This window comes from Sebastes fasciatus, chromosome 24 (genome assembly GCF_043250625.1).
Source record: "Sebastes fasciatus isolate fSebFas1 chromosome 24, fSebFas1.pri, whole genome shotgun sequence".
Taxonomy (NCBI): domain Eukaryota; kingdom Metazoa; phylum Chordata; class Actinopteri; order Perciformes; family Sebastidae; genus Sebastes; species Sebastes fasciatus.
This window is the reverse complement of record NC_133818.1, coordinates 12,353,128-12,375,296: the sequence shown is the minus strand read 5'-3', so window position 1 is coordinate 12,375,296 and position 22,169 is coordinate 12,353,128. Positions and strand designations below refer to the sequence as shown.

Genomic DNA, 22,169 nt, shown 5'->3' with positions numbered 1-22,169 from the left:
GGTAGAAGAGAGGAAGTGCTCTGCTCTCATTGGACACTCACACATGTACTCTTATTACACTGCTGTGGTGTTTACCAAACACCTATTTCTAACATTAACTATTACCTGTTTAACATCTCAAATGTGCTTTTAAGTGGGTGTTTTATTTATTTTTTTCATTTTTTTTTATTGTAAGATGTTCTTTTACTTCACTATTTTTTTTATCTTGCTTTTCCAAATTCACTTTGTATCCTTATTTTGAAAATCTTAAGGTTTTTTTTTAATATTCGTTTTAATTACTCATTATACACCTATTATTCATAAAGAAATGCAGAAAAATAAATTAAAGAATTTATTATTATTTATTATTATTCATAAAATTACCTAGTAATATTTTCTTCTTCTACTTATTTATTATTATTATTATTATTATTATTTTAAATATTTTTTAATTAAAAAAGACAAGATATTCTTTATTCATTTTTTTACTGGCTTAACTATCTTATATGGAAATATCAGGTCAGCATTTGCATGGTAAAAGAGTACTCTTATTACACAGCTGCAGTGTTTACCAAACACCTATTTCTAACATTTACAAAGACCTATTTAACATCTCAAATGTGCTTTTAAGTGGGTGTTTTATTTTACCTTATTATATTCCTAATTATTCTCTGTTTTTCTTTTACTTCACTATTTTTTTAATCTTGCTTTTCTAAAGCAATTTGTAACCTTATTTTGAAAATCTTAAGGTGTAACCCTGTACATGTACAACCCATATTTTCTTCTTCTATTTATTTATTTATTTATTTATTATTATCATATTATTTTTGAAATATTTCTTTAATAAAAAAAGACGAGAATTTCTTCAACATATTCTTAAAAGACATTTTTTTTTTGTTTTTCTTAGACTTTTGTGATCATAAACTAAATATGTTTGCATTTTGGTAGAACAAAACAAGCTGTTTGAATATTTCAACTTGGGCTTTAAAAGATAATAATGGTATTTTGTGACATTTTCGAGGTCACCTGATAGCTGCTGCTTTGGACACTTGTAATACTGGGTCTTGTAATTAGATTTTCCACTCAATGAGAAGTCAGCTGAGACTTGATCTCAGTCTCAGTAGTGAGATGCTTTCTACCATCATTGCTGTCATGTGCTGCTCGGCAGCTCATTCACTGCTCTTCAGATCCAGCTCAGGTCATTGGAGATATCCTACAAAAACAAGGAAAATGTATTAGATGAGATGAAAGTGAAGCAGCTGGAATTCAACTACAACCAGCACTATTGATCATTTGCACTTGGATTGCACTAATATGGACTTTGAGTCATCATTTCACTTCAGAAGCTTTAATAGATAATGAAAAGAGCTTAAGAAGAGATACTGCACTTTAAATGTCTTCACCAGTGATAAGTGTATCTGCTGAATTGATTTTGACCAGAGGGCTTGTTATTGATGTGCAAAATCCATGAAACAGCACCAAAAGTTCCCCAATCCTTTCCCTTTCCCAATCCCGTTAAAGAGGAACTATTTTTCAGATTCATACTTATATTTTGGGTTTCTACTAGAACATGTTTACATGCTTTAATGTTCAAAAGACGCTTTACTTTTATCATACCGGCTGTGCTGCAGCATCTCTTTTCACCCTCTGCCCTCCCAAAAAGCCCACTCTGCTCTGATTGGTCAGCTGGACCACTGTTATGATTGGTCATTCGACCCAAACTCTTTGGACTCTGCTCAAGCTCCACTCTAGCTAGCTTTGTTTGAGGGCGTGCCAAACTAGCCGCTAGGCAAAACGTGTTACTTGGTGACATCACCACGTCACAGAAGAAAAGGCGGGACTTCAAGCGAGGCTTTTCAGGCAGTTCAGGAGCAGCGTTTCACCCTTTGGCGTGGACTTATACAGACATATTGCATGCACAAAAAACTATATAACACACTAAAGGAAAGGGAAAAACACAAAAGCATAATAGGTCCCCTTTAAAAAAAGAAATAACACAACGACAGATTGTATTTTTCAGAAATATATTTTATAGATGATGTCAGAGATGAAATGTCCAAAGCGTAGGTCCCAAAGAAAGATAACGTTTTTCATCAATAGAGACAAACAACAAACAAAAAATAATCCATTTACATGTAAACCAAGAATTGCTCTTGAGCCACAGTGGTTATATATATAGAACTGGCCGAGGTGGGTGTGACAATCAAACGGCGATGCCCTTTTTTTTCTCCAAACCGTTTCTCTACCGTAATTCAAAGATCTTTGAAAGAGGAACATTCTTTGGGAGAGTCTTTTTTACTGTAGTGTGGATGTAGCAGAGGTTTGGCAGAGCATGTTTCTCGCTAACACAGTCCATACATGTCGTAAGTGCTGAATCATGTCAAAATCACTTATTGGAAAGGATAAGAACAATATCAAATGTTTCTCAGTGGAGTCGTGTGGACAAAGTTTTTCTGAATTGTTTGCACACCAGAGAGGAAGAAAACCCGTCCTGCCTGGTGCTCTTGCTTGAGAGTTGCCTTGGGGACGTTTGTTATTTTTCTTTTTAAAGTCCTCCAGTGTTCTTCTTCTATTGTGCAAATACATTTTTGTTACATAGACAAACAGGCATGCTGACTCACAAACCATGCAAAGAGTTAAAGTTGGCGCGAGCAGACGGCTAAAAAAAAAAAAAAAAAAAAATGAAAAAAAAAAAAGCCAAATCAAACGAGTAACAAGTGGAATGTTTTAGACATGAAAAATATCAACTCAAATTTTACAAAATGATAAGTTAAAAAAAAACATGACCTTTAATCGGGTGTGTTACAAAGCAGTTGACAGATAATTTGAATGTTTGATCAGTCGAATTGGAGCAGGAAAAGGGAAGAAGGAGACACTGATGTTATGGACAGTTAAACATGATAGTGCAACGCATGCTCTGAAAGAGATTTAGAAATTATCGGCTGATGTCTTTCCATCCAAAACAAGTTAAAATCCCACTTTTTTTTTTGACATCGGTGTCCCCTCCTTTGCTTTCCCCGCCGAGGAAAACTCAGCTAGCTACATAAAACGGCCTCGAAACCTCTTTTTGGATGATGTCACAGTCGAAAGGTAAGTGCATTATCACCAAGAGGAAAATGTATCAATTAGGCAACAAAGTGATGAAATGTTTGACTCTGAAGGGGTCAGATGCAGTGCCGCGTAATGACCACATTTCACTTGAGGGCAACTTGAAAACAGTGCAGTCGATGACGAGTTAAATATGCTGCTCTTTTTAAAGTACACCATACTGTTTTTCGCTCACAATATCATAGCTGTCATTAGTTAGAGTACATTTATAAATTTTCCATATACAAATCTCCTATAAACAGTACATGTTATAAATACACGATTGATGAAAATGCAGAAAAGGCCGAGAGAGCCGTAAGAAAGAAAGAAAGAAAGAAAGAAAGAAAGTCCTTATTTTTGATAAATACAAGAAAGAAAGGAAGTTTTTGAAGAGTAGTACTAAGTATGTGAATGGCAGCCCTATAACTATCCAGAAAACGGATAAAAACACAAATCTATGGATGAAAAAAGTTAGAAAAATAATCTTATACGATAAAAAATAAAAAGTGGACACGCTTACCAAACACAGTTTTTGATATTGTAAATTGACAACTTGATGGTGGAAATCATACATGTAGATACAAACAGGCAATACTCGATTACTGCCTCTCAAAATATATTCAATTCAATATACATGACTAGCTCACACTAGTAGCAACCAAGGTAGTTGCCAACCGGCAAAGCATGGGCGGCCGATCGGCACACGTAAAGAAACGCTCGTGTGTGAAGATTAAATTAGTAAACATTGAACTGGTTACTGGGAGCCTTATCTGAAAGGGCCAATACGAGAAATGTTTGTCGACTTGCCAGCTATGTGGAGTGAAAGTACAACTGTATATGCAAACTCATGCTTTGGCTTTTCTTGCTTGGCGTTCTCTTTTGGATAACATTCAAAAAATCTTGCAAAAAACTCTCTGCTCGGATGCATGCTTCATGTGTTTACAAAGCAATGACTTCAGTTAAAGGGAAGCTACATCAAAGGCTGAACCTTGTTTCAATCTAATTTCCGTGTTTGAAGGTCTCCACGTTTGCACCGTTTCTCTACTGAAGCTGGCAACTACCTTTTACAAAGCGCTTTTTCCTTTTTGTTTTTACAGAAAAATAGATCCATCCAAAAGTAAAGGAACTCTTCAAGAGAGGCTGTGAGAGACAGAAATGTTGTCTTCGTCACGTTCCAAGTAAACATGCTGAAAGATTGTTTTGCTTTCTTTTTGTCATTCTCGCCCCCCCCCCCCCTCCGAGAGGGCCGGGTCTCCTCTCCTCGCGCCGATTCCTCGGCGAGGAAAATCTTTTTTAACTTAAGGCAATCTTTTCCTGAACAATCCTGAAATCCAGCGGACCCTCACCAAGGCACTCCTCTCACTCGTCAACCTTCAACGACAGGCGAGGCGACAGTCTCGTCATCAAATCTTTGCGAAAAAGCCTACTCAAACTTCGGCCAACCAAAGTCCACAGTGAACGCATCTTGTAAAATATTATCTCAGTTTGCCGCGATGCCCTTTTGTTTTTGTCGGGAAAAATAGTTGAGAAAAGAGAAAAGAAAGTCCCCGAGCTGTGTTTGACAGCCGGGATGGTCTGCTGTCCCTGGTGTCCTTGTGTCGGAGGGCAGCTGTGTAAAGCATCGGATGTTTTCTGCAGTTCATCGCACCTTTCTACGGCAAGACCTGATCTCGCCCCCGACTCCAAATACACCCCACCCCCACTGCTCGGTCACTCGGTTAGCCGCCGTGGGCTAACGCGGGGGTGCGAAGACTGACAGAAAAAAATGAGTGTCTCTGAGCGAGTGCCGCCAGGCGGCGCTGTTATGTTTAATTTTTTTTCCAATTCAGTCCTCTCGTCTCCTGATTGGCTCCCCTACTCTGAGGCTGAGCCCACCCCCTCTCCCTCGTTTCGGCCGAGGGGCCGCCAATCAAGGTGACTGACGTGGTGAGTGGGGTTAGGGGGGCTAAATGAAGGGATCAGTCGAGACTCTTCTCCGGAGAGGTCAATGGTAACAGTGTGACACCCTCGTGTTTCCCTCCGTTACAGTGGTTCCTCCTCTTCCATGGGCTCCTCCTCTGGCCTGGAGGTCACAACACACAAAAACAAAACGTCAGATTTCCTCCAAACCACCTGCATACTGACACTGCTTTACATGCAGATAACCTCCTGACCTCTGTGGACTTGGGACTCAAGCACAGAAACCCTTCTTCACCTTTACACGATCACATTTATTTGGGATCTTTGAGAGGAGCCTCTCTAAATATAGGTGTAGGTACAAACTAACATATACATAGAAAAATATATATCATTTTTTGATGAATAAACCAGGAGTGTAATATAGTCTAATGCTTGCATTCCTCTGATTTCATGTGTTTTTTCTCTACCATGTTAAATCCTTAATGTTTCTGTACTGAACACCCATGTGCCGTCCTCTTTGTTTATCTTTTTTTATTTTTTTTGACGCCTCCAGGCTTCCCTAGTAACCATTTACCTTTGGTCCATGGCGTTGGTGTTGGCCACAGACAGAGAGGCCATGGCGCTGACGGCCTCAGCCTCCTCCGAGTCTCCTCGTTTGGCCTCCAGCAGGGAAAGCCCCAGGCACGGCGAGTAGCGATGCACCGAGCGCCAGTACTTACCTGATTGGTATTCAAAGCGCATTATTAGATACGTACAATGACGCGGAGAAATGTTGTTGCAAATTTGTACGATTCCTCGTTATCTGTGTGTATCAGTGTTATTATGAGTTTGTGGTGAACTCACTGTGAGTCTCTAAAACTTTCTCCAGGGAGCGAACAGCGTTGGCGTTGGGCCTCTGCTCGAGGACGGCCTTCGGCAGCGGGTCCAGCTGCACGGGACAAAAACACACACAGAAAAATGTAAACACGAGTATGAAACCAGCTGATTTATCGAGGCAAGAAGGTCTTTAAAATCCTCCTCAAGATGATTCCACTACTGCTTTCATGCTTTATAAGAGGCAGAAGATTAAAGTCACACATCTGGAAGAAATTACAGCTGTGGTAGTGATACATTTGTATGGGATTAGTGCCGCTTTGTACTCAAAACATGCAACAGCACAAGGATTTGTAGAAGGAGAGCTGGCTGACGACCACACAAACATGCCACACTTTGTCAAGTCCACTTCTCTCCAGCAGCGCCCCCTTTGATAAGACATTAATTGGGATTCAGATCCCGTGTGTTGTCAGAGTGACCTCCGTACCTCCTGGCCTAGCAGGGCGGCCACGCAGGCTTCGGAGGCGTCGCAGATGGCGGTGAGGTCGTGACCCCCCTCCAGAGCCAGCACCACGCGGCCTCCGGCGAGGGTCATCAGCTGCTTGGTCAGATAGCCAAAACCTGAGGAGAGGTTACAGATAGTTACAGTGAGTGTATGCGGATGAATCTATGCAGATGGATTTTAGTTTGTCAGCTTCAGAAACAACCTTCCTCACTGCCCAAGCTATTTGTTTTGTGTGGTCAACGGCTGCAGCGGGAGATAAGAAACACACTTCAGATAATCTTGTACTCACATTTGGAGGTCAGTGTGTAACCGCCCAGTGGCGGCGGGTGTCCCTCCACGGCGTCGAAGCCAGAGGAGACCAGCACGATGTCCGGGGCGAACTCGTTGGCTATGGGCATCACCACAGACCTGAGAGTGGGAGGGGGAAGATTATACAGATTATACAGATTCAATGTGAATGCTGAAGATAGACAAACTAAAATAATAAAAGTATTGGAAGTAGAATTAGGACATCCGCTACCTAAAGGCAGCCAGGTACTCTACATCTCCCATTGGTGGATCGAGGCCTCCAGTGAAGGCGACGTTGACGTTGAACCCGACTCCAGGCCCGCTGCCCACCTGCAGAGAGAAGCACAGGTGTGACTCACACTCATACGTACTGGACAAATTAAAAAATATAGCTCTTAACTGTTTTGCCTTTGTTTTCCAATACCGCAAACATTGCTGAGTATTCAGGCTTAAGACTTGTGGAAAGAAAACATTCAGGTGTTTATTTTACTACTTTGTCTATTTGCGTATGTAGATTTTTCCTAAATTTACCAACAGTTAGCATTATATAATGCCTCATTTGCATATTTAAACATAACATTTCAGAAAACTTGTATTACAAAAAATAATTGTCTTAATGTAAATAATCAACTGGAGAAGTTTCATTGTGATATCTATTAGTTAAACATTTTACCCTATTCACCTGTAGTGTCCACTTCAGTAGCACTTACATAAACCAAACTTTACAGTTTCATTCATATCTATATTCTGGAGGTTTTTACAAAGGGCTTTGTTCATTTATCATTCATAGCCTGATTTATAGAATGTTTTATTCCTAAAAACATGGCAAAATTGATTTTTTTTTTTATGGCTGTTGACAGTATTCTCTGATTTATGGAGTAATAAAAAGAGATATCCAAACTTCCCTCTTTAAAAACCTTTGACTCTAATATATCAACAGAATTAAACAAGAATTTTAAACCTGGCTTTATCCAGTGTTCACATTTGTGTTCTGGAAATGTATGCAAATTAGCACATATTTAATGAGATAATGCCTCATTTGCATATTTAAACATACAAATTCAGAAAACGTGTTATACAAAAAAATAATTGTCTTAATTTAAGTAATCAACTGGTGGATGTAAGTGCTACTTCAGTGGCACTTACATCCACCAAATGTTCCAGTTTCATTCATATCTATGTTCTGAAGGTTTTTACAGAGGGGTTTCTTAAAGAATATGGTGAAAATACATTTTTTATGTCGGCTGACAGTATTTTCTCAATGAAACAAGAACTTATAACATGGCTTTATCCAACGAAATGCAAATTAGCACATTTGTTTTTTATTACTAAAAAAGCGCTTTTGTAAGAGAACAGCTAAATAAATGGCCAACTATCACAGTTTTATTGTTGTTAATTATTTTTTAAATAATTTAATTCAACCATCTATGAAAACAGAATCCTGTGCAAAATGTTTCCCACAATGCACTGGGGATGTTAACACACACACACACACACACACACACACACACACACACACACACACACACACTCACCTCGTCAGGTGCTCCACTTCCAGGAAAGAAGTTGCCGTCGTCATAGCGATGAATAGACAGGTAGAGGACATTGGGGTCATCGTAGAAGGCCTGCTGGGTGCCGTTGCCATGGTGAACGTCCTGAGGTTAAACAGTACACACACGGTATGATCACAAACGTTGCCGTGCTGTGAGCCTTTCATAAGCTAACTACATTACGCTCCCACTGCGTCACAAGACAAACACGCGGTTACTCAAGAGACTGACCCAGTCCACGATGAGGATCTTGTTGACGTTGAGTCTCTGCTGCAGCAGTTTGACTGCGATGGCCACCGAGTTGAAGTAGCAGAAACCCCTGAAACAGCAGCAAAGAGAGGGAATTGTCAGCTGTGCGAAAACTGCTCCATTTTTATAGAGCATTTTACACGAGGGGTATGAAAAATAAATAAAGCAGACTTGAAACAGCTGGCAGGATAAAGGCATTCAGTACTTTATGTGCAAATAAACTCAATGGTTTATGTAATGTCTATCCCAGACGTGCCTGGTATTTGTATATGCATAGATTAAGTGTCTCCAGCTGAGTGTGGTGACGGCTGAGGCCTTACATGGGAGTGCTTTCCTCTGCGTGGTGTCCGGGAGGGCGGACCACAGCGAAACCGTTCTGCAGAGACAGACAGGAGCGACACTGATCACCATTCAGTGTTTACTAAGAAGTGGTGAACCACCAGCGGATAAAAACACTGTCGTTTAGCCAAATACACACTCAAAACACAAAGAGGGGAGGCTTTAATGAACGGGATCCCATATAAAGCACTTTTAGCACTAAGAACACGACTGTTACAGCTGCAGCACCACTGGAGCATTAAATCTGAGGAAACAATACAACGTATTAACAGTTAACTCTTATATTTTCTAAACCAAATTATTATCAGTTAATTTACATAAACTGGTACTGTGCTCCACAGATTAATGGATAATGAAAAGTAGTTGCAGTCTAAAGAAAAAAAGAAGCCTAATTTTTTATTACAAGACAATAAAATAAACCCTGCTGGAATAAATAGAAATGTCTTAATATGTAGATTTTTATTCCAAGCAATTTTCAAAGCTTGTGGGAACCCAATAATGTCTTTAATGGAATACTACAAAATGACTATTTGTATATCAGTTGCTCACCCCGTGTTATCTTGAATTATTGAAGAAAACATTATTTTTCTCGCATGCCTCCACGGCGAACAAAGAATCCGAAAACGGAGAAAAGTCTTGATGAATTGAACTAAATGGAGGTCACATATCATGTCATACATGTCTTTTGGAGGCCTTAACGCGACTAAAACAACACTCCAAGTGTATTTTGTCCAAACAATGTTTCTTTGGCAATGATTTCAATATTTTAGTACGAGAAATGATATTTACTTTATAATATTTTTGACCGTTTATATATTTAACGTACATACTTGACTTTGTATTCTTTTTTTGTTATCTTATTTACATTGTTATTGATCTTAGTTGTTATTACCTACTTGATCATATTTCATTACTATAATAAAACTACCCCATTTGGAGTCAAAATTATACAATTTAATTGTTTTTTATTGATGTTATACAGTGCACAATGGTAGAATGTGATGATGCACAGGGTACATGTCATAGCCAAAGTCTCCATTGTGTGCACATAGCCTCCTGTTGTGGATAGCAGTAGTATTTTAGAGCCAGATTCCCTTTCAAGAGATAGAAAACCCATTTGGCACACTTTGGGTATCCAAGTGGCCAAATGGAGAGCCCGCCTGGTCCTATCCTCACTAAAACCTTTGCAGAATCTATGTGCTTTGTGTTGTTTATATCTGCTTTGAACCAGCTGTAGTCAAGGTGAATGAATTCAGTGGCATCTCTGTGCATGGCATCATTGCTATAATGGTGTTATCCACTGTCTGATAAAAATGTATATTTTTCCTTTGGTTCATCCCAATTTCCTCAGGCATAGTAACAGTCAAAATGTTACTTCCACTGGGGATGAATCCTCTGAGGTCTTACCTATCCATAGAGACCAGGATCATGCATATAGACCTGGTCGTTGTGGAGCTATTTTTGATTTATTTTGGGTAGTAGTGTTTTAATTGGTAAGGTTTAAACGAAGATGCATGTGTTTGGGAAGTAGTGAGCATACAACTGGATAAATGAGACTTGGATTATACTGCACCAGTTGTGTGAGAGTTTTGATATGATTTTGCTGTTGTTAAACGCGCTCCCCATTTACTTCCATTCATCAATTTTCTCCGTTTTTTGATTATTTGTTCACCGTGGAGGCATGCAGGAAAAACTAAGTTTTCTTGAAGAATTCAAGGTTAACACGGGGTGAGTAACTGATATACAAATGGTCCATTTTGTGGGTGAAGTGTTCCTTTAAGATGATAAAGAAGCGTATCCTTGAAAGCAACCAGACGAGTGTGACCGCGGTTACCTTCAGCTCTCCAGTAGCCACTTTGAAAACGAGCTCCACCACGGAGCCGACGGCGAGCCGAGCCGCGCTGGAGGAGTGGACCTCGTTCCAGATGGTGTCACTGTCCACCTAGAAACACAAAAAGGCTGTGTTATTATTCTCAAACCGGAGCTCAATCCACAATATGGAGATTACACACACCAGGATTATAATAATAATAGTAATTGCGGCATAGCGCCATCTCCTGGAAGGACAAGTCTGTTCAATTTCTGAGGTTCAATGTCACGAGAAATTCATGCACACGACACACTTCATTACTCCTTCATCCTCTTAATGATAAAACATTTCTAGCATTTGTTTTCTAATTAACTTTAAGGCAATTTATAACTGGACTGGAAACAAGGCAAGGTAAACCGGTGAAAATATCCTAAATATAGCCTACACTTAAACTGATTTAAATGTTTTTAGGTGGGCATTTCTTTTAGGTGGCTAAAATCCCGTCCACAGCAGTACATTAATTTGCTTACGTGCCCGTACTCCTGTCTGTTTCTCCAAACTGGGGGCGTGCATCTACTGTAGGTAATACACTGACTATGGATAAGTACCTCATACAACCCCACTTCAAAACACCCTTCAATTCCCTCTATGAATATGTGTTACTTACCCCTACCCCTCCACACGGTAACCGCACGAACATGGGAGTGATTGAACCTGATGAACAGGAAATAAACATTAAATTAGGGACAGTTAGTGACTGGATATAAGTGCTGTGTGTGTGTGTGTGTGAGCTTACAATCAAGTTTCTGTCGGAGAGGGTTGGTTCCGTACAGCAGGACGTGGGCTTCAGAGTGAACCGTCTGCAGCTCTTCCAGAGTGGCCTTCCTCCCACGGATACACTACACACACACACACACACACACACAGGGGGATAAAGCTCTCATATGCGGTGTACTACTTGGTGTGATGTTCACTGTTCTCCTCTTGTAACGTACCTCACACTGCGATCGGAGTCCGGTCTCCTGCAGTCGGGACCAGATGCTCTGGATCCGGCCGGCGTGCTCCGGGTGACTGTTGGTGTTTCCGCACATACACTGGTGCTTCTGCATGAGCGAGTCGTACACTAGGCCTGGGGAAACACACACACACACACACACAGAGAAACATACATTAATTTACAATGAAATTAATCACAGAGGACATTTTTATAATCGATCATTCCTCATTTTCTCTTGCAAGAAAGCCAAATATTCCCGAGTTCCAGCTTCTCAAATGCGAGAATATACCACTCTTTGTTTTATGTTCGTGTAAATTGAGTGCTACATTCCTGCTAATGTACAAATCTTTGCATCAAAATAAGCCTGGTCCTTATTCACAGAGCATCTCCTAGAAGCAAAATAAAACTGTACCAAAACTTTTTATCCAAAATGAAATCAATTCAATTTCACAAATTCAAATAACGCTTAAAATGAGGTTTTCTTCACCTGAATTCAGTGCATTACGGGCTAAACGAGTAATGTACTTCATATACATTGCAGCAGAGTTTTCTATGAGCAGAGCATTTTAAACGTTAATGTCGCAGTCGATCATGTTCCTTTAATTGTGGGAAGCCAAAATCACGTTCACAGCCCTAGTGTGCATCCGCCCTGTGATTCAGATCTGCTCCAAATGTATTAGGTTCATCCTCAGCCCATGCTAAACCCGTCAATCAAGTTTCACGAATATCAGGCCGGTAGTTTTTCTGTAATCCTGCTGACAAACAAACCAAAAACATAACGTCCTTGGGCGGATGTAATAAAGTTGCCTAAATATTGATATTTCTCGAAAAGATGAGGGGAGGAAAAGTCACGTAAGAAGCAGAAGATTCTTCCCGTCTCATTGTTTCTGAATATATGAAACAGTTACTGACGCTTTCCTAAATTTCCCATGCAGTTTGGAACTGGGAGTAAAGTAGGCCAAACTGTTTTAAAAATACCTTCAGCTGTGGTGCACGAACGCAACAAACTGCCGCAGCATGTGGCGTCCTCGTGGTGATAACACTTCAATACGGATACAGAAGTTGGAGCTTCATTCTCTATTTAAGAATGTCTTGTTAAAACTGCGGTAACGTGAGCCGCAGAGTGCAAAACCGTGCCACCGCCAGCCGCCGTCTGACTTCCGTTGCTCCTAAAGTAGTGTTATCATGGTAAGGATGACCTCTGAGCGAGGCGAACGTCTCCTTTCAGTCCCCAGAGCATTAGGAAGGAAGTGAAGCCAAAAACAAACAAAAGCTTGAGGCAGACCAGAGGGAGGCTACAGTTTGACAGCAAAAAGTGAAAGAGAGTGGTGATGCCGACCTGTGGTGAAGCGAGGTTTGACGGGAGGATCGGGGGCCGGGACGCTGATTGGGAAGGAGGAGGCCGAGGCCGGAGACGACTGGGCCCTGGACAGGGGGCGGTGTCCTGGGAAGGAGATGGACAGGCCGGCAGCCTCCATGGACGCCTGGTAGTTCCTCAGCTGATGAATCCGCTGCTGCTCCAACAACAGGGCCTGCTGCTCATAAATAAAGAAGATGAATCTAAAGTCAGTTGTTTAGGGGGAAATGTAAATGCATGAACTAAGGGGAAGATGCTTCAATATATTCTATATTGCAAGTACAACTTATGGCCAAAAGATGGCAGCCAAAACAAATGATTCAGCTTCGATTTTCCCTCAGCGTTTAATCACAGAGATGTCACAGGACATTTATGGGTCTGTTTCTTTGTGTTTTCACCTCTCAAGGACTTCCCCAGGAACACCTACAATATATTAGTGCCAAGCAGAATCAATTCTCCGAAACCTCCCATCGATTCTCTCGGCCTACTTCGCTTCACATCTCTCTGTACCTGTCTGAAGAGCAGCTCCTGCTCCACCTGCCTCTCCCGGTGCTGCTGCAGCGCCTCCTCCTGCAGCTCCTGCGGGTCGGGGGGCTCCTGCTTGATGGTGATCCCCGGCAGCAGAGCTCCCCCGTCCTGGTGCTCCCTCAGCTCCTCCTCCGTCTCCTCCGGGTGGCTCTGGTGCTGGCGGCCCACCGGTGACTCGCTGGGCTTGGTCATCATCTGCGGGGACACAGGGGGAATGATGCTACGATGTGAAATTTATTTCACGATCGAACAGCAGGATGTGACAAATCCCCTCTCCCGACGTGTGAGGCTGCATTCAAACGAGCGGGCACGCTCTCCTTTGAATCAAATTCCTGGCAAATCACTCCTTTCTTCTTTTAACAAGCTTAATTTGGATTACTCAGTCAGATTGGTGGCTTGCTCATTTCAAACCTATCCGTTCTAATTGAATGTGAGTGGCCGCTCTGCCGTCTGTACTCCGGGGCAAAATGTGTCTCGCCGAACAAGAGGCATTCCGCGCTCCCCGCTGTGCTGCTTTTCATCGACTCATTCTGGGTCCCGCTGTTAACCGAGTGGTGATTCACTCGTCTATTCATTCACTTTCACTGACGTGAAGCATTCAAAAGTGGCATTCAAGGCCACGGAGTACATAGTGTGTGAGTGTTTATAATGTGAAGACAAAGAGAGCGGCGGGAAAGAGAAGTGTTTGCTGGAAGTCTCAAGAGTGGTCTTCAGCTACAGGTGTGTGTGTGTGTGTGTGTGTGTGTCCCCTGGCACAGAGCTAGTACAGCATTGACGTCAAAGCATTCACCAGCTTTCATTCACCCCCCCTCCTCCTCTACTGTTCTTGTCTTCTCTGCGTCCAAACAAACTTCTCTTCCCCTCATTTTTCACCTCCTCCCTCGACCCTTCCTCTGCTCCAATTTCCCAGAAGCCTCCTCTTTATCTGATCTTTCCTTACAGAGTGATACTTTTGGCTGCAGATGACATGTAGGTTATTTTAATGTCTATTTGCACCCGGGTGAGAGTAGTCAAAGGGCAACTATTCGCCTATTTACACCCGGTAATATTAGTAGTAATATAAAGTGCGACAAAATACTTGAAAGGAGCAGGTTGTGGTGAATCAAACTCGGGATTTTCATCCTGGAGACTGGGGTTGGAGTCTATTTTTCACTTGGTTTACTCATTATTTTCTGTGTTTTATATGATTATTTTCAGTTTTCAGTCGCAGTTTGGTTAGGCGATAGACTCCTTCACTTCTGTTTTTTTTTCTGGTGCGTCACATTCAACGTCAGTAAACAAACAGTAAACAGTGAAAATGTTATAAAGGTTACTTCTTTTTTTTTTTTACATCTGTTATTTATTCAGTCTCTCTTTTATTTGTAGGGGATTGTTGGAACAGTAAAAAGACTAACAGACACTTTTTATTTTGTTTCTGTTGAATCAATCAGCGAGGTAAAATGACTGTTTCTGTCAATGGAGTCTGGTGGCTTTGATGAGAGCACATAACGGCTGTTTCTTTTCCCATCTAACTCTGTGAATTAAGGGTTTAGTTCGACCAAACCAGAGTTGGTGACTGTTGGAACAGTGGCGAGACTAAACGAGACGCATTTGATGTTTTATTTTCTGTCGAGTTTGAATCAAGTGTGTTTCGGTGATCAGCGAGGTAAAATGACTGTTTCTGTCAATGGAGTCTGGTGGCTTTGAGGAGAGCATATTAACTGTATGTTTTGTACATTAATAAATTATAATAATTGTCCAAATCCTGGTTGATTTTATTTATTATATATTCACTTCAATGTGCGTCACATAGCATCGCGCCGGAAAAGGGACGGAAATTAGCACCCGGGTGTCAGGATGGTTCCTGCAGAGTTATTCATCCCGGGAATGAATGCCAATTGTAACCTCTCCCACTAATGACAGAAGCCAGATGTTAGTGGGTTTTTGACCAGTGGGAAATTTTGTTCAATTTACATGATATAAACAGAGAAAAACAGCAAATCCTCACATATTAGGGGCTGAAACCAAAGAATGTTTTTCATCATAGCTTGATAAATGATTTTAACAATTATGTGATTATCAGAATTGCTGTCTATTAATTAACTGACTGACTTGGCACCACTACTCACATTATATAATTTAGAATGAAAGATTTTATTCTGATTAATATATCAATGTTTGAAGTGGAGATTTTTCCTTTTTGTCCTTACAAACCTCAGAGTCAGAATCGGTGCTTGAGGCTGTTATAGAGATGTTTGTGTGAAACGCTGCCACTGGAGAGCTCTGAAACATATGGAGGGAGTGAGAGAGGAGCGGAGCAGGGGAGGAGGTGGAGGAGGAGGAGAGGAAATCCCTTGTTTCATCCACCCACCTCTCCTCCAGCGAGTACTCTGCTCGAATAGGTAACGCCAGCCCAGACCGGCGGCTGCTCGCTTCCTCCCTGACCATATAAAGGCAGAGGCTTCCGCTCTGTTGCCATGGCAGCGCGCGGTTACCTCGCAGTCCGTGGCAACTGTCTCGGCCACAGTCACAGAGACGTGGATGCAAACATTCACACGGCTTTACATGTTAACCCATACCTGCCTCCGCCTACTCACAAACAAAAATACTAGAGAGAGAAAGAAAGCGGCGGAATAAAACGAAGGACTTCACAGACGTCCACAGCTAACACGTTGCTGGCTGTGTTACTGGCTGCCGCCTACACAAACAACTACACTACAGCTGCTGTGCTGGCCCACGGTGGCTTATAGCCCTCATTAATTATCAGCTTATTTGTACGTGATGTCAGATCTGTGGCCCCTTCATCACCTGCCTCCATAAAGCATCAAAATACTGCAGATTCAACTGTCAAATGTACAGTTTTATAACAGAAAAATCTGACATTTTGACGCTTTAATACCAACAGGAAGCAGAGGAGGAGGGAGGTAAGGAGATAGTACCTTGTTGAGGTGGAGCTGCTGCTGCTGAAACTGCTGCTTGTGCTTCTCCAGGAACTGCTGGTGCTGCTGCTGGACCACCAGCTGCTGTAGGGCCAGGGCCTGGGCGTGGGCCTGCGCCGCGCTCCCTTGGGGCAGAGGGGCCGACTGGGTCCGACCAAGGGGCCGGTGCTGCCGCTGCAGCTTGGCCATGGACGTGGCCGGCGACATGGACAGGCCGCTCACACCTTGGACACAAACAAGGACGACTTTAGTTACAAGATTAGGTGAAAACTTGTGTCCATTAAGGGCGCTCTCTTTCTTCATGAGTTGAGAAGAAGAACAGAGAATGCATTGTCTTAATCTAACACATGCTTCATGTCGGACGCTCCATTAAGACACAAAGGCTTTCATTTTCTGCACAGTGATAGTACTGTCTCCACATGATGCATCCTTTCTTCCAGTGGAACCTGGGATTCCTAGTACATGCCCAGTGCCCTTGTTAGCAAATAAACTTCCAGGACATCTCATTCAACGATTCTTTGAATTTTTGTCAAATTTTGTGGGAGAAGTATTCCTTTAACTTTAAGATGATGTCTGGCTTAAGTGTTTTAGTTCCCTTTAAGGTAGGTCTTGCTAAACCTTGGGCCCGAACCACTTCGCGCAGCTGTTAAGGAAAGCTCCAGCACTCAGCGGTGAGTGTTTTCATGATGACCTGACTTGCTGCCACTCCACCAACCCAGAACCTTGTGAAGTATTTAGACTGGGTGTCATAATGATGCATGGGCCTCCGTCTGCAAAGCCTGTTTTGGCGACTACTCTGAAGAAATATGACGTTTCCAGAGCAGCCGCCGCGTTTTTCCAGATTGCAAAGCTGCGCCGATGAGACTCGGAGCTGAAGATGTAGTCACATCAACAAATGAATTCCTAATTTTACTCTTATTGGTGTTGGACCTAAGATTAGTCAGCAGATGTATTTGTGAACCAAATAAAAAACGACCATCTGTGCTGCCATGATTCTTCTATTGTGATGATACTAGCAGGGAAAAGTGAACAGATTACTTACAGTGTATCATCCGGGTGAGGAAAGTAAGAAAAACAGACTTGAGATGATTCGAGAAGCTTAATTACTGTGCAGAGAAAATAAATGAAGTGTTTTTGAAAAAGCTTTCTGATGCACAGCTTCCGTAGAAGGAAGCAGGAGCTGATCAGATGGTGATTTTGATGACTAAAAACATGACTTTCCCTCGCTAAATTACTGCATCTGGGCTGTTAAAACACACTCCCTGGCCTGTGTGTGGGCGTGCAAACGTCCTCGTCTGTAAGTTTTTTTTGTGCGTGGATACACACCATGCGTGCGTCTGCATGTGCGTCATCGCCCATTCACTGCCAGTGCGCCCGCTGAAAATAGCAGCAAAGTGGTAGTCAATGAGCTGATGATGGGAGAGGGCGCACAATGCAGCCATGTCATAGTCTCGTACGCTGACATATGAAAGGAGCTCATTAGTTGGAGCTAGTGAATGGACGTCTGTCATCGTGAGGGGGGCGCACAGTGCAGCATGGATGTATAACTTTCAGTCAGTGTATTTGGTGATTTGACTACCACTACTAGAGCTACTAAAACCTCCATTACTACTCCTACCTGTCACCAGGGGGCTCTGTGCTGGGCTCTGCTCCATGAGCACCATGTGTTGAAGCAGCGGACTGTGTGCGCCGTGCCCGCCTGTTCCCGATTCAGCCAGGTAGGGGGTCAAGTGGCCGCCGGAGAGGAAGGGAGGGCTGAGGGAGAGGGCCGGCTGCAGACCTCCATCCTGCTGGGCTGAGGTCACCTTGAAAAGAGGGAAAACAAGGGAGTGCGGTTGTGAATAAATGCTCACAGACAGATAAACTAATTCGCAGATAAACAGTCTGCAAGTAATTTTCTCCTTACGTTGGAAGCAGCCGTGGCCGTGGCAGTGGCGGGCAGCCCCAGGGTGATGTTGGGTAGGGATGGTGACGTGTAGAGGGACAGCTCGGCACCGCTGCACAGCCTCTGGGCCAGACACGCCTGGGAAGCACATTTAAATGATTTATCTGTGTTTCGAATCATGAGAAAGGGGGCAAACACCGCAGCGGTAGATGTCCACACATGTGGAAAGAGTTTTTCACCCTACTGGCGGTGTAAAACCGTCACGGCCATCAGCCTCCTCCACACCGCCTGAGTGCCCCCAATGGCTGCCACAAATAGCATCTTGCCAGCTCCTCGGCTGTCTTCCTCCTCTGCAAGACCCATCATCTGAGCATCCCTCTCTCGGAGCCTTTGTGCACGCTATAGGCTGCTAAGTTTAAAGGCTAATAACAAGCACCTGTAGCGCTGCACCCACACAAAAGAGCAAAGCTGCTCTGACAGCAAAAGGCTGCGAAATGTGAATGTTTGAACTGCTCATGCTTTGTGCCATAAAACCTTTAAATGAATGTTTTATGCTAAAAATGACATCAGTAGCAACTCCTAGGTGTGTGTGTGTGTGTGTGTGTGTTACCTCTGAGTTGTTGGAGAGTGACACAGTGATGCCGTTCTCATTGGGGATGTTGTTGGAGCTGTTATTCGGGGAGCTCGGGCCTGAGCCGGGGGCGCTGCTACACGCAGAGTCTGAAACACACAAATCAAACACAGTCACAAGAATAGTAACACAGCAGCCTAAAAACAGAAAAGGCGGCTGCATGTCTGCGCGTCCCTCACCTGCCATGTCGAGCGAGCGCTTCTTGGCGGTGGTGATGGGGCTGTCTCGGCGCCGCAACAGCGGGCTGCTCCTCCGCTCGCTCACTTTCTGCTTCAGCCTGGAGCGCAGCTTCAGGTTGGGCTCCGAGGCTGAGGGAAGGATGGAGAGAGAGACAAACATTATGATTGATGGATTCATTCATAGTCTGAATCTGCAGTTTCATCCCCTGCCTGTTCCCGATTGTGTCACACACCAACTCCTACCTCTGTTTAGTCACATTTTCAGTTTTTTCCAGTCATTAACCTCAATACCTGCCATTTCCCACCTAATCATAATTTATTACAAAACTTTTGCACCAACCTTTCCAAAATGAAAATTTTTTGGTGATAAAATATTTATTTTTCAATACTGGAGGTTAGATTCAGCATCTGTAACATCTGTAGTACTGGACATGAATCATTTTAACATTAATATACAAACAGTTTTAATTTTAATTTTTAATCCACGTATATTATGTAGGTATATCTGCCCAACAAAGGGCTCTCATTTGCCCCTCCAGTTTTTAAAAAAAATCCCCCACCACAGATAGCACATGGTTAAGATAAGACAACCAAAATAAATGAAAAGAAAAGAAATAATAAAAAATTAAATTAAATAAATAAATATTGTTTTATATAAAATAAAATAAATAAAAATGTGTGTATATATTTTTGATTTACTTTATTTTAGATTTAATAAAAATAATATATATAATTTTATTTTATTCTTTATTTTATTTTATTTGAAGTAAAAAGGATAAAAAATATAACATTGCATAAATAACTAAATAAAATAATAAAGAAAAAAATATAAACTCATACATACACATACAGGTAAAAATAAAAGTAGAAGAAAATAAATAAATAAAAAATAAAGTTTTAAATGTGAAAAACTGCCACAGGGAAATAATGTAGACCATATGTTGGTAATGGTTTAAACATTTGTATACAGTCCCAGACGTATTTCAAAAGGAAGAATGATACTTGACAATTTTTTTCTGATTTTTGAGTGAACGTCTCCAACAAGGCTAAATATAGTCTCACCTAATGATTGTTAATTAGGAGCCACACCTGTGTCTGATTATCTGCTGTACTTATAACGAGGTGTGTCGCAGCTTCTTGTTGCAGCCTGACCAAGAAGGTCAAAAGCTGCTGTGTTATTTGGGAGAATAATCTGCAGAATTTATCTTTGACATATTTAGTCAATGTACTCATGAGCTGTAGTGTGCCGATTCAACTATTAAATTACAACATCGTCATCCGCTTCTATCACCTCTGATAACTCAGATGCACCCTGACATCCCAGCCTTGATGTTAAACAGATAACTGGCGGCGGTGCAGCTCCGGACGGATCAATCAGAAGGGTGGGAGAGTTACCTGAGCTACAGTCTCACAGGCTTTCAGCTGCACACATTGATCTGTCGTGGAGCGTCTTCCACAGAGCCGCTCTGTTATGAAACCTGTTTGGTAGACAAACGGATACACGATTCCCCCCTCCTATTTAAATGCTTTCTGAACATGCCAAATTCTGATTCATCTTCCCAACGTCATTGCGGCTGAAAAGCAATTAGCTCCAATTTGGGAGCCATGTCTGATTTAAAGGCCTGAAGGCCTTATGGTCTTTTGTGAACGCTGTCACCGAGTTGTGAATGGAGACAGGGAGAAGGGAACGGCATGTCACCTCGGCTCCAGCCATGGAGGCTAATGCTCTGTTTACTCTGACCTGCCAATCAGCGGCCGCGGATAATTTCACTATTCATTATCCAATTTTTAATCATCAAAGGGGAGCTAAATCCAGCCGTGGAACACAACCAACCCCGATTAATCTGCTACTATACAAACACTGAAACACTACTTTACCTGGAGCTAACTTCCCCGGAAAAATCCTTTTAGGAAACATTCATCAAGCGCGTGTTCCTGTTCACAGTGTCAGGTAAAAATAGATGTGTGGAAAAGAGTGAAGTGTGAACTAGGAAGTGTGAAGGTACAGTAGCACAAAGTGGGAGGGAGAGCTCCGTCCAGATGGAGTCAAACCAATTAATGTCGGTGGGAGCCAGTTTACTACAAACAAGCATTTCTGAGGCTCTCTGATGAAAGTTTTGCGCAAAAGAAAATTACACAAAAATCTAGGTCAACATGGTATAATGGACATTTCTGCCCGACAAAGCCAATAACTAAATATTTTGTCAAAATTACGTTTTTTTTCCATTCAATCTTTATTTAATCTTGATCTATATATTAGTTTATTATATTTATATTATATTATTTTTTGTTTTGGGTTTTAATTATTATTATTACTGTTATTATTATTATTATTATTATTATTAATGGTTATATAACTAATTTATTATATCCTTTTATTATTATATTATTATTTTTTTTCAACTTCTGTTTTGTTTTGAATTATGTTATATTATATATATATATATATATATATATGTCCACTCTGTACTGGAGAGTAAAATAAAAGTCAAAACTTTCTAAGGTGATTTTGTTTCAATACTTTAAAGAAGAAACTCTGAATATCATAACCTTGATATCACAACACAAAAGCTATTAGACATTTCATTTAGAGCCTCTTAAACTAATGACAGGACTTATTTAGTCACAATTTAATCTGAAGATGGGGTCTGTTAGTGAGGGAAACTAAGCAAAAGGGACTACGTTATAGAAAATGAAAAGCTTTGTTACAGGCCTTAGGGAAGCATGGACACATACAATCACACATGATATCAATACACAGATGGAGCATTGTCGCCATGTTAAATGGGCCTCACAACAGAGGTTAAAGGTTGTGTGTGTGAGTGACATCCTGTATTCAGACGGCGACATGTTGCTTTGTATTCACGGGTGAGCTGTGTTTACTGTGTACTGTACAGTACCAATCTGCCTATGTTTTATTATGTCCATGTGAAGGACTGGCTGCCCAAGTTAGGCTACAAAAAAACAACATCATCAGTGAAAAGACAGGAACAGTATGCCTTGATCAGCCTCCATCAAAGAGCACAGTGAGTGAGAGGGCCTCAAACATTCCCACCCCGTCTTTCGGAGGCATTCATGTGTATGTGAGAACATGCCCCAGAAATGCGAAGCTCTCTCACCCCGAACTGTTCACCGTAGAAGAAGAGTTATTGATT

General features: G+C 41.8%; 1 protein-coding gene across 8 annotated transcripts in view; it reads right to left on the bottom strand.

Moving 5' to 3' along the window:
- Positions 1 to 1,986: 1,986 nt before the first annotated feature.
- The window catches only part of LOC141763087 (histone deacetylase 4-like), a 58,427-nt gene continuing 38,244 nt past the window's right edge, over positions 1,987 to 22,169 (bottom strand). For 6 of the 8 annotated variants that reach the window (XM_074627375.1, XM_074627373.1, XM_074627374.1 and 3 more), the window contains 20 exons: positions 19,015 to 19,143; positions 18,815 to 18,924; positions 18,226 to 18,342; positions 17,938 to 18,124; positions 16,320 to 16,543; positions 13,384 to 13,596; positions 12,856 to 13,054; positions 11,515 to 11,648; positions 11,316 to 11,418; positions 11,187 to 11,233; positions 10,544 to 10,651; positions 8,691 to 8,746; positions 8,353 to 8,440; positions 8,107 to 8,226; positions 6,804 to 6,901; positions 6,573 to 6,691; positions 6,266 to 6,399; positions 5,809 to 5,893; positions 5,540 to 5,684; positions 1,987 to 5,128 (listed from right to left, as the gene is read on the bottom strand). In XM_074627375.1, coding sequence (XP_074483476.1) covers positions 5,089 to 5,128; positions 5,540 to 5,684; positions 5,809 to 5,893; positions 6,266 to 6,399; positions 6,573 to 6,691; positions 6,804 to 6,901; positions 8,107 to 8,226; positions 8,353 to 8,440; positions 8,691 to 8,746; positions 10,544 to 10,651; positions 11,187 to 11,233; positions 11,316 to 11,418; positions 11,515 to 11,648; positions 12,856 to 13,054; positions 13,384 to 13,596; positions 16,320 to 16,543; positions 17,938 to 18,124; positions 18,226 to 18,342; positions 18,815 to 18,924; positions 19,015 to 19,143 — 2,456 coding nt within the window. In that variant the 3' untranslated portion in view covers positions 1,987 to 5,088. The remainder of the gene's footprint in view (positions 5,129 to 5,539; positions 5,685 to 5,808; positions 5,894 to 6,265; positions 6,400 to 6,572; positions 6,692 to 6,803; positions 6,902 to 8,106; positions 8,227 to 8,352; positions 8,441 to 8,690; positions 8,747 to 10,543; positions 10,652 to 11,186; positions 11,234 to 11,315; positions 11,419 to 11,514; positions 11,649 to 12,855; positions 13,055 to 13,383; positions 13,597 to 16,319; positions 16,544 to 17,937; positions 18,125 to 18,225; positions 18,343 to 18,814; positions 18,925 to 19,014; positions 19,144 to 22,169) is intronic. The other 2 variants (XM_074627369.1, XM_074627372.1) reach the window with 1 other exon arrangement.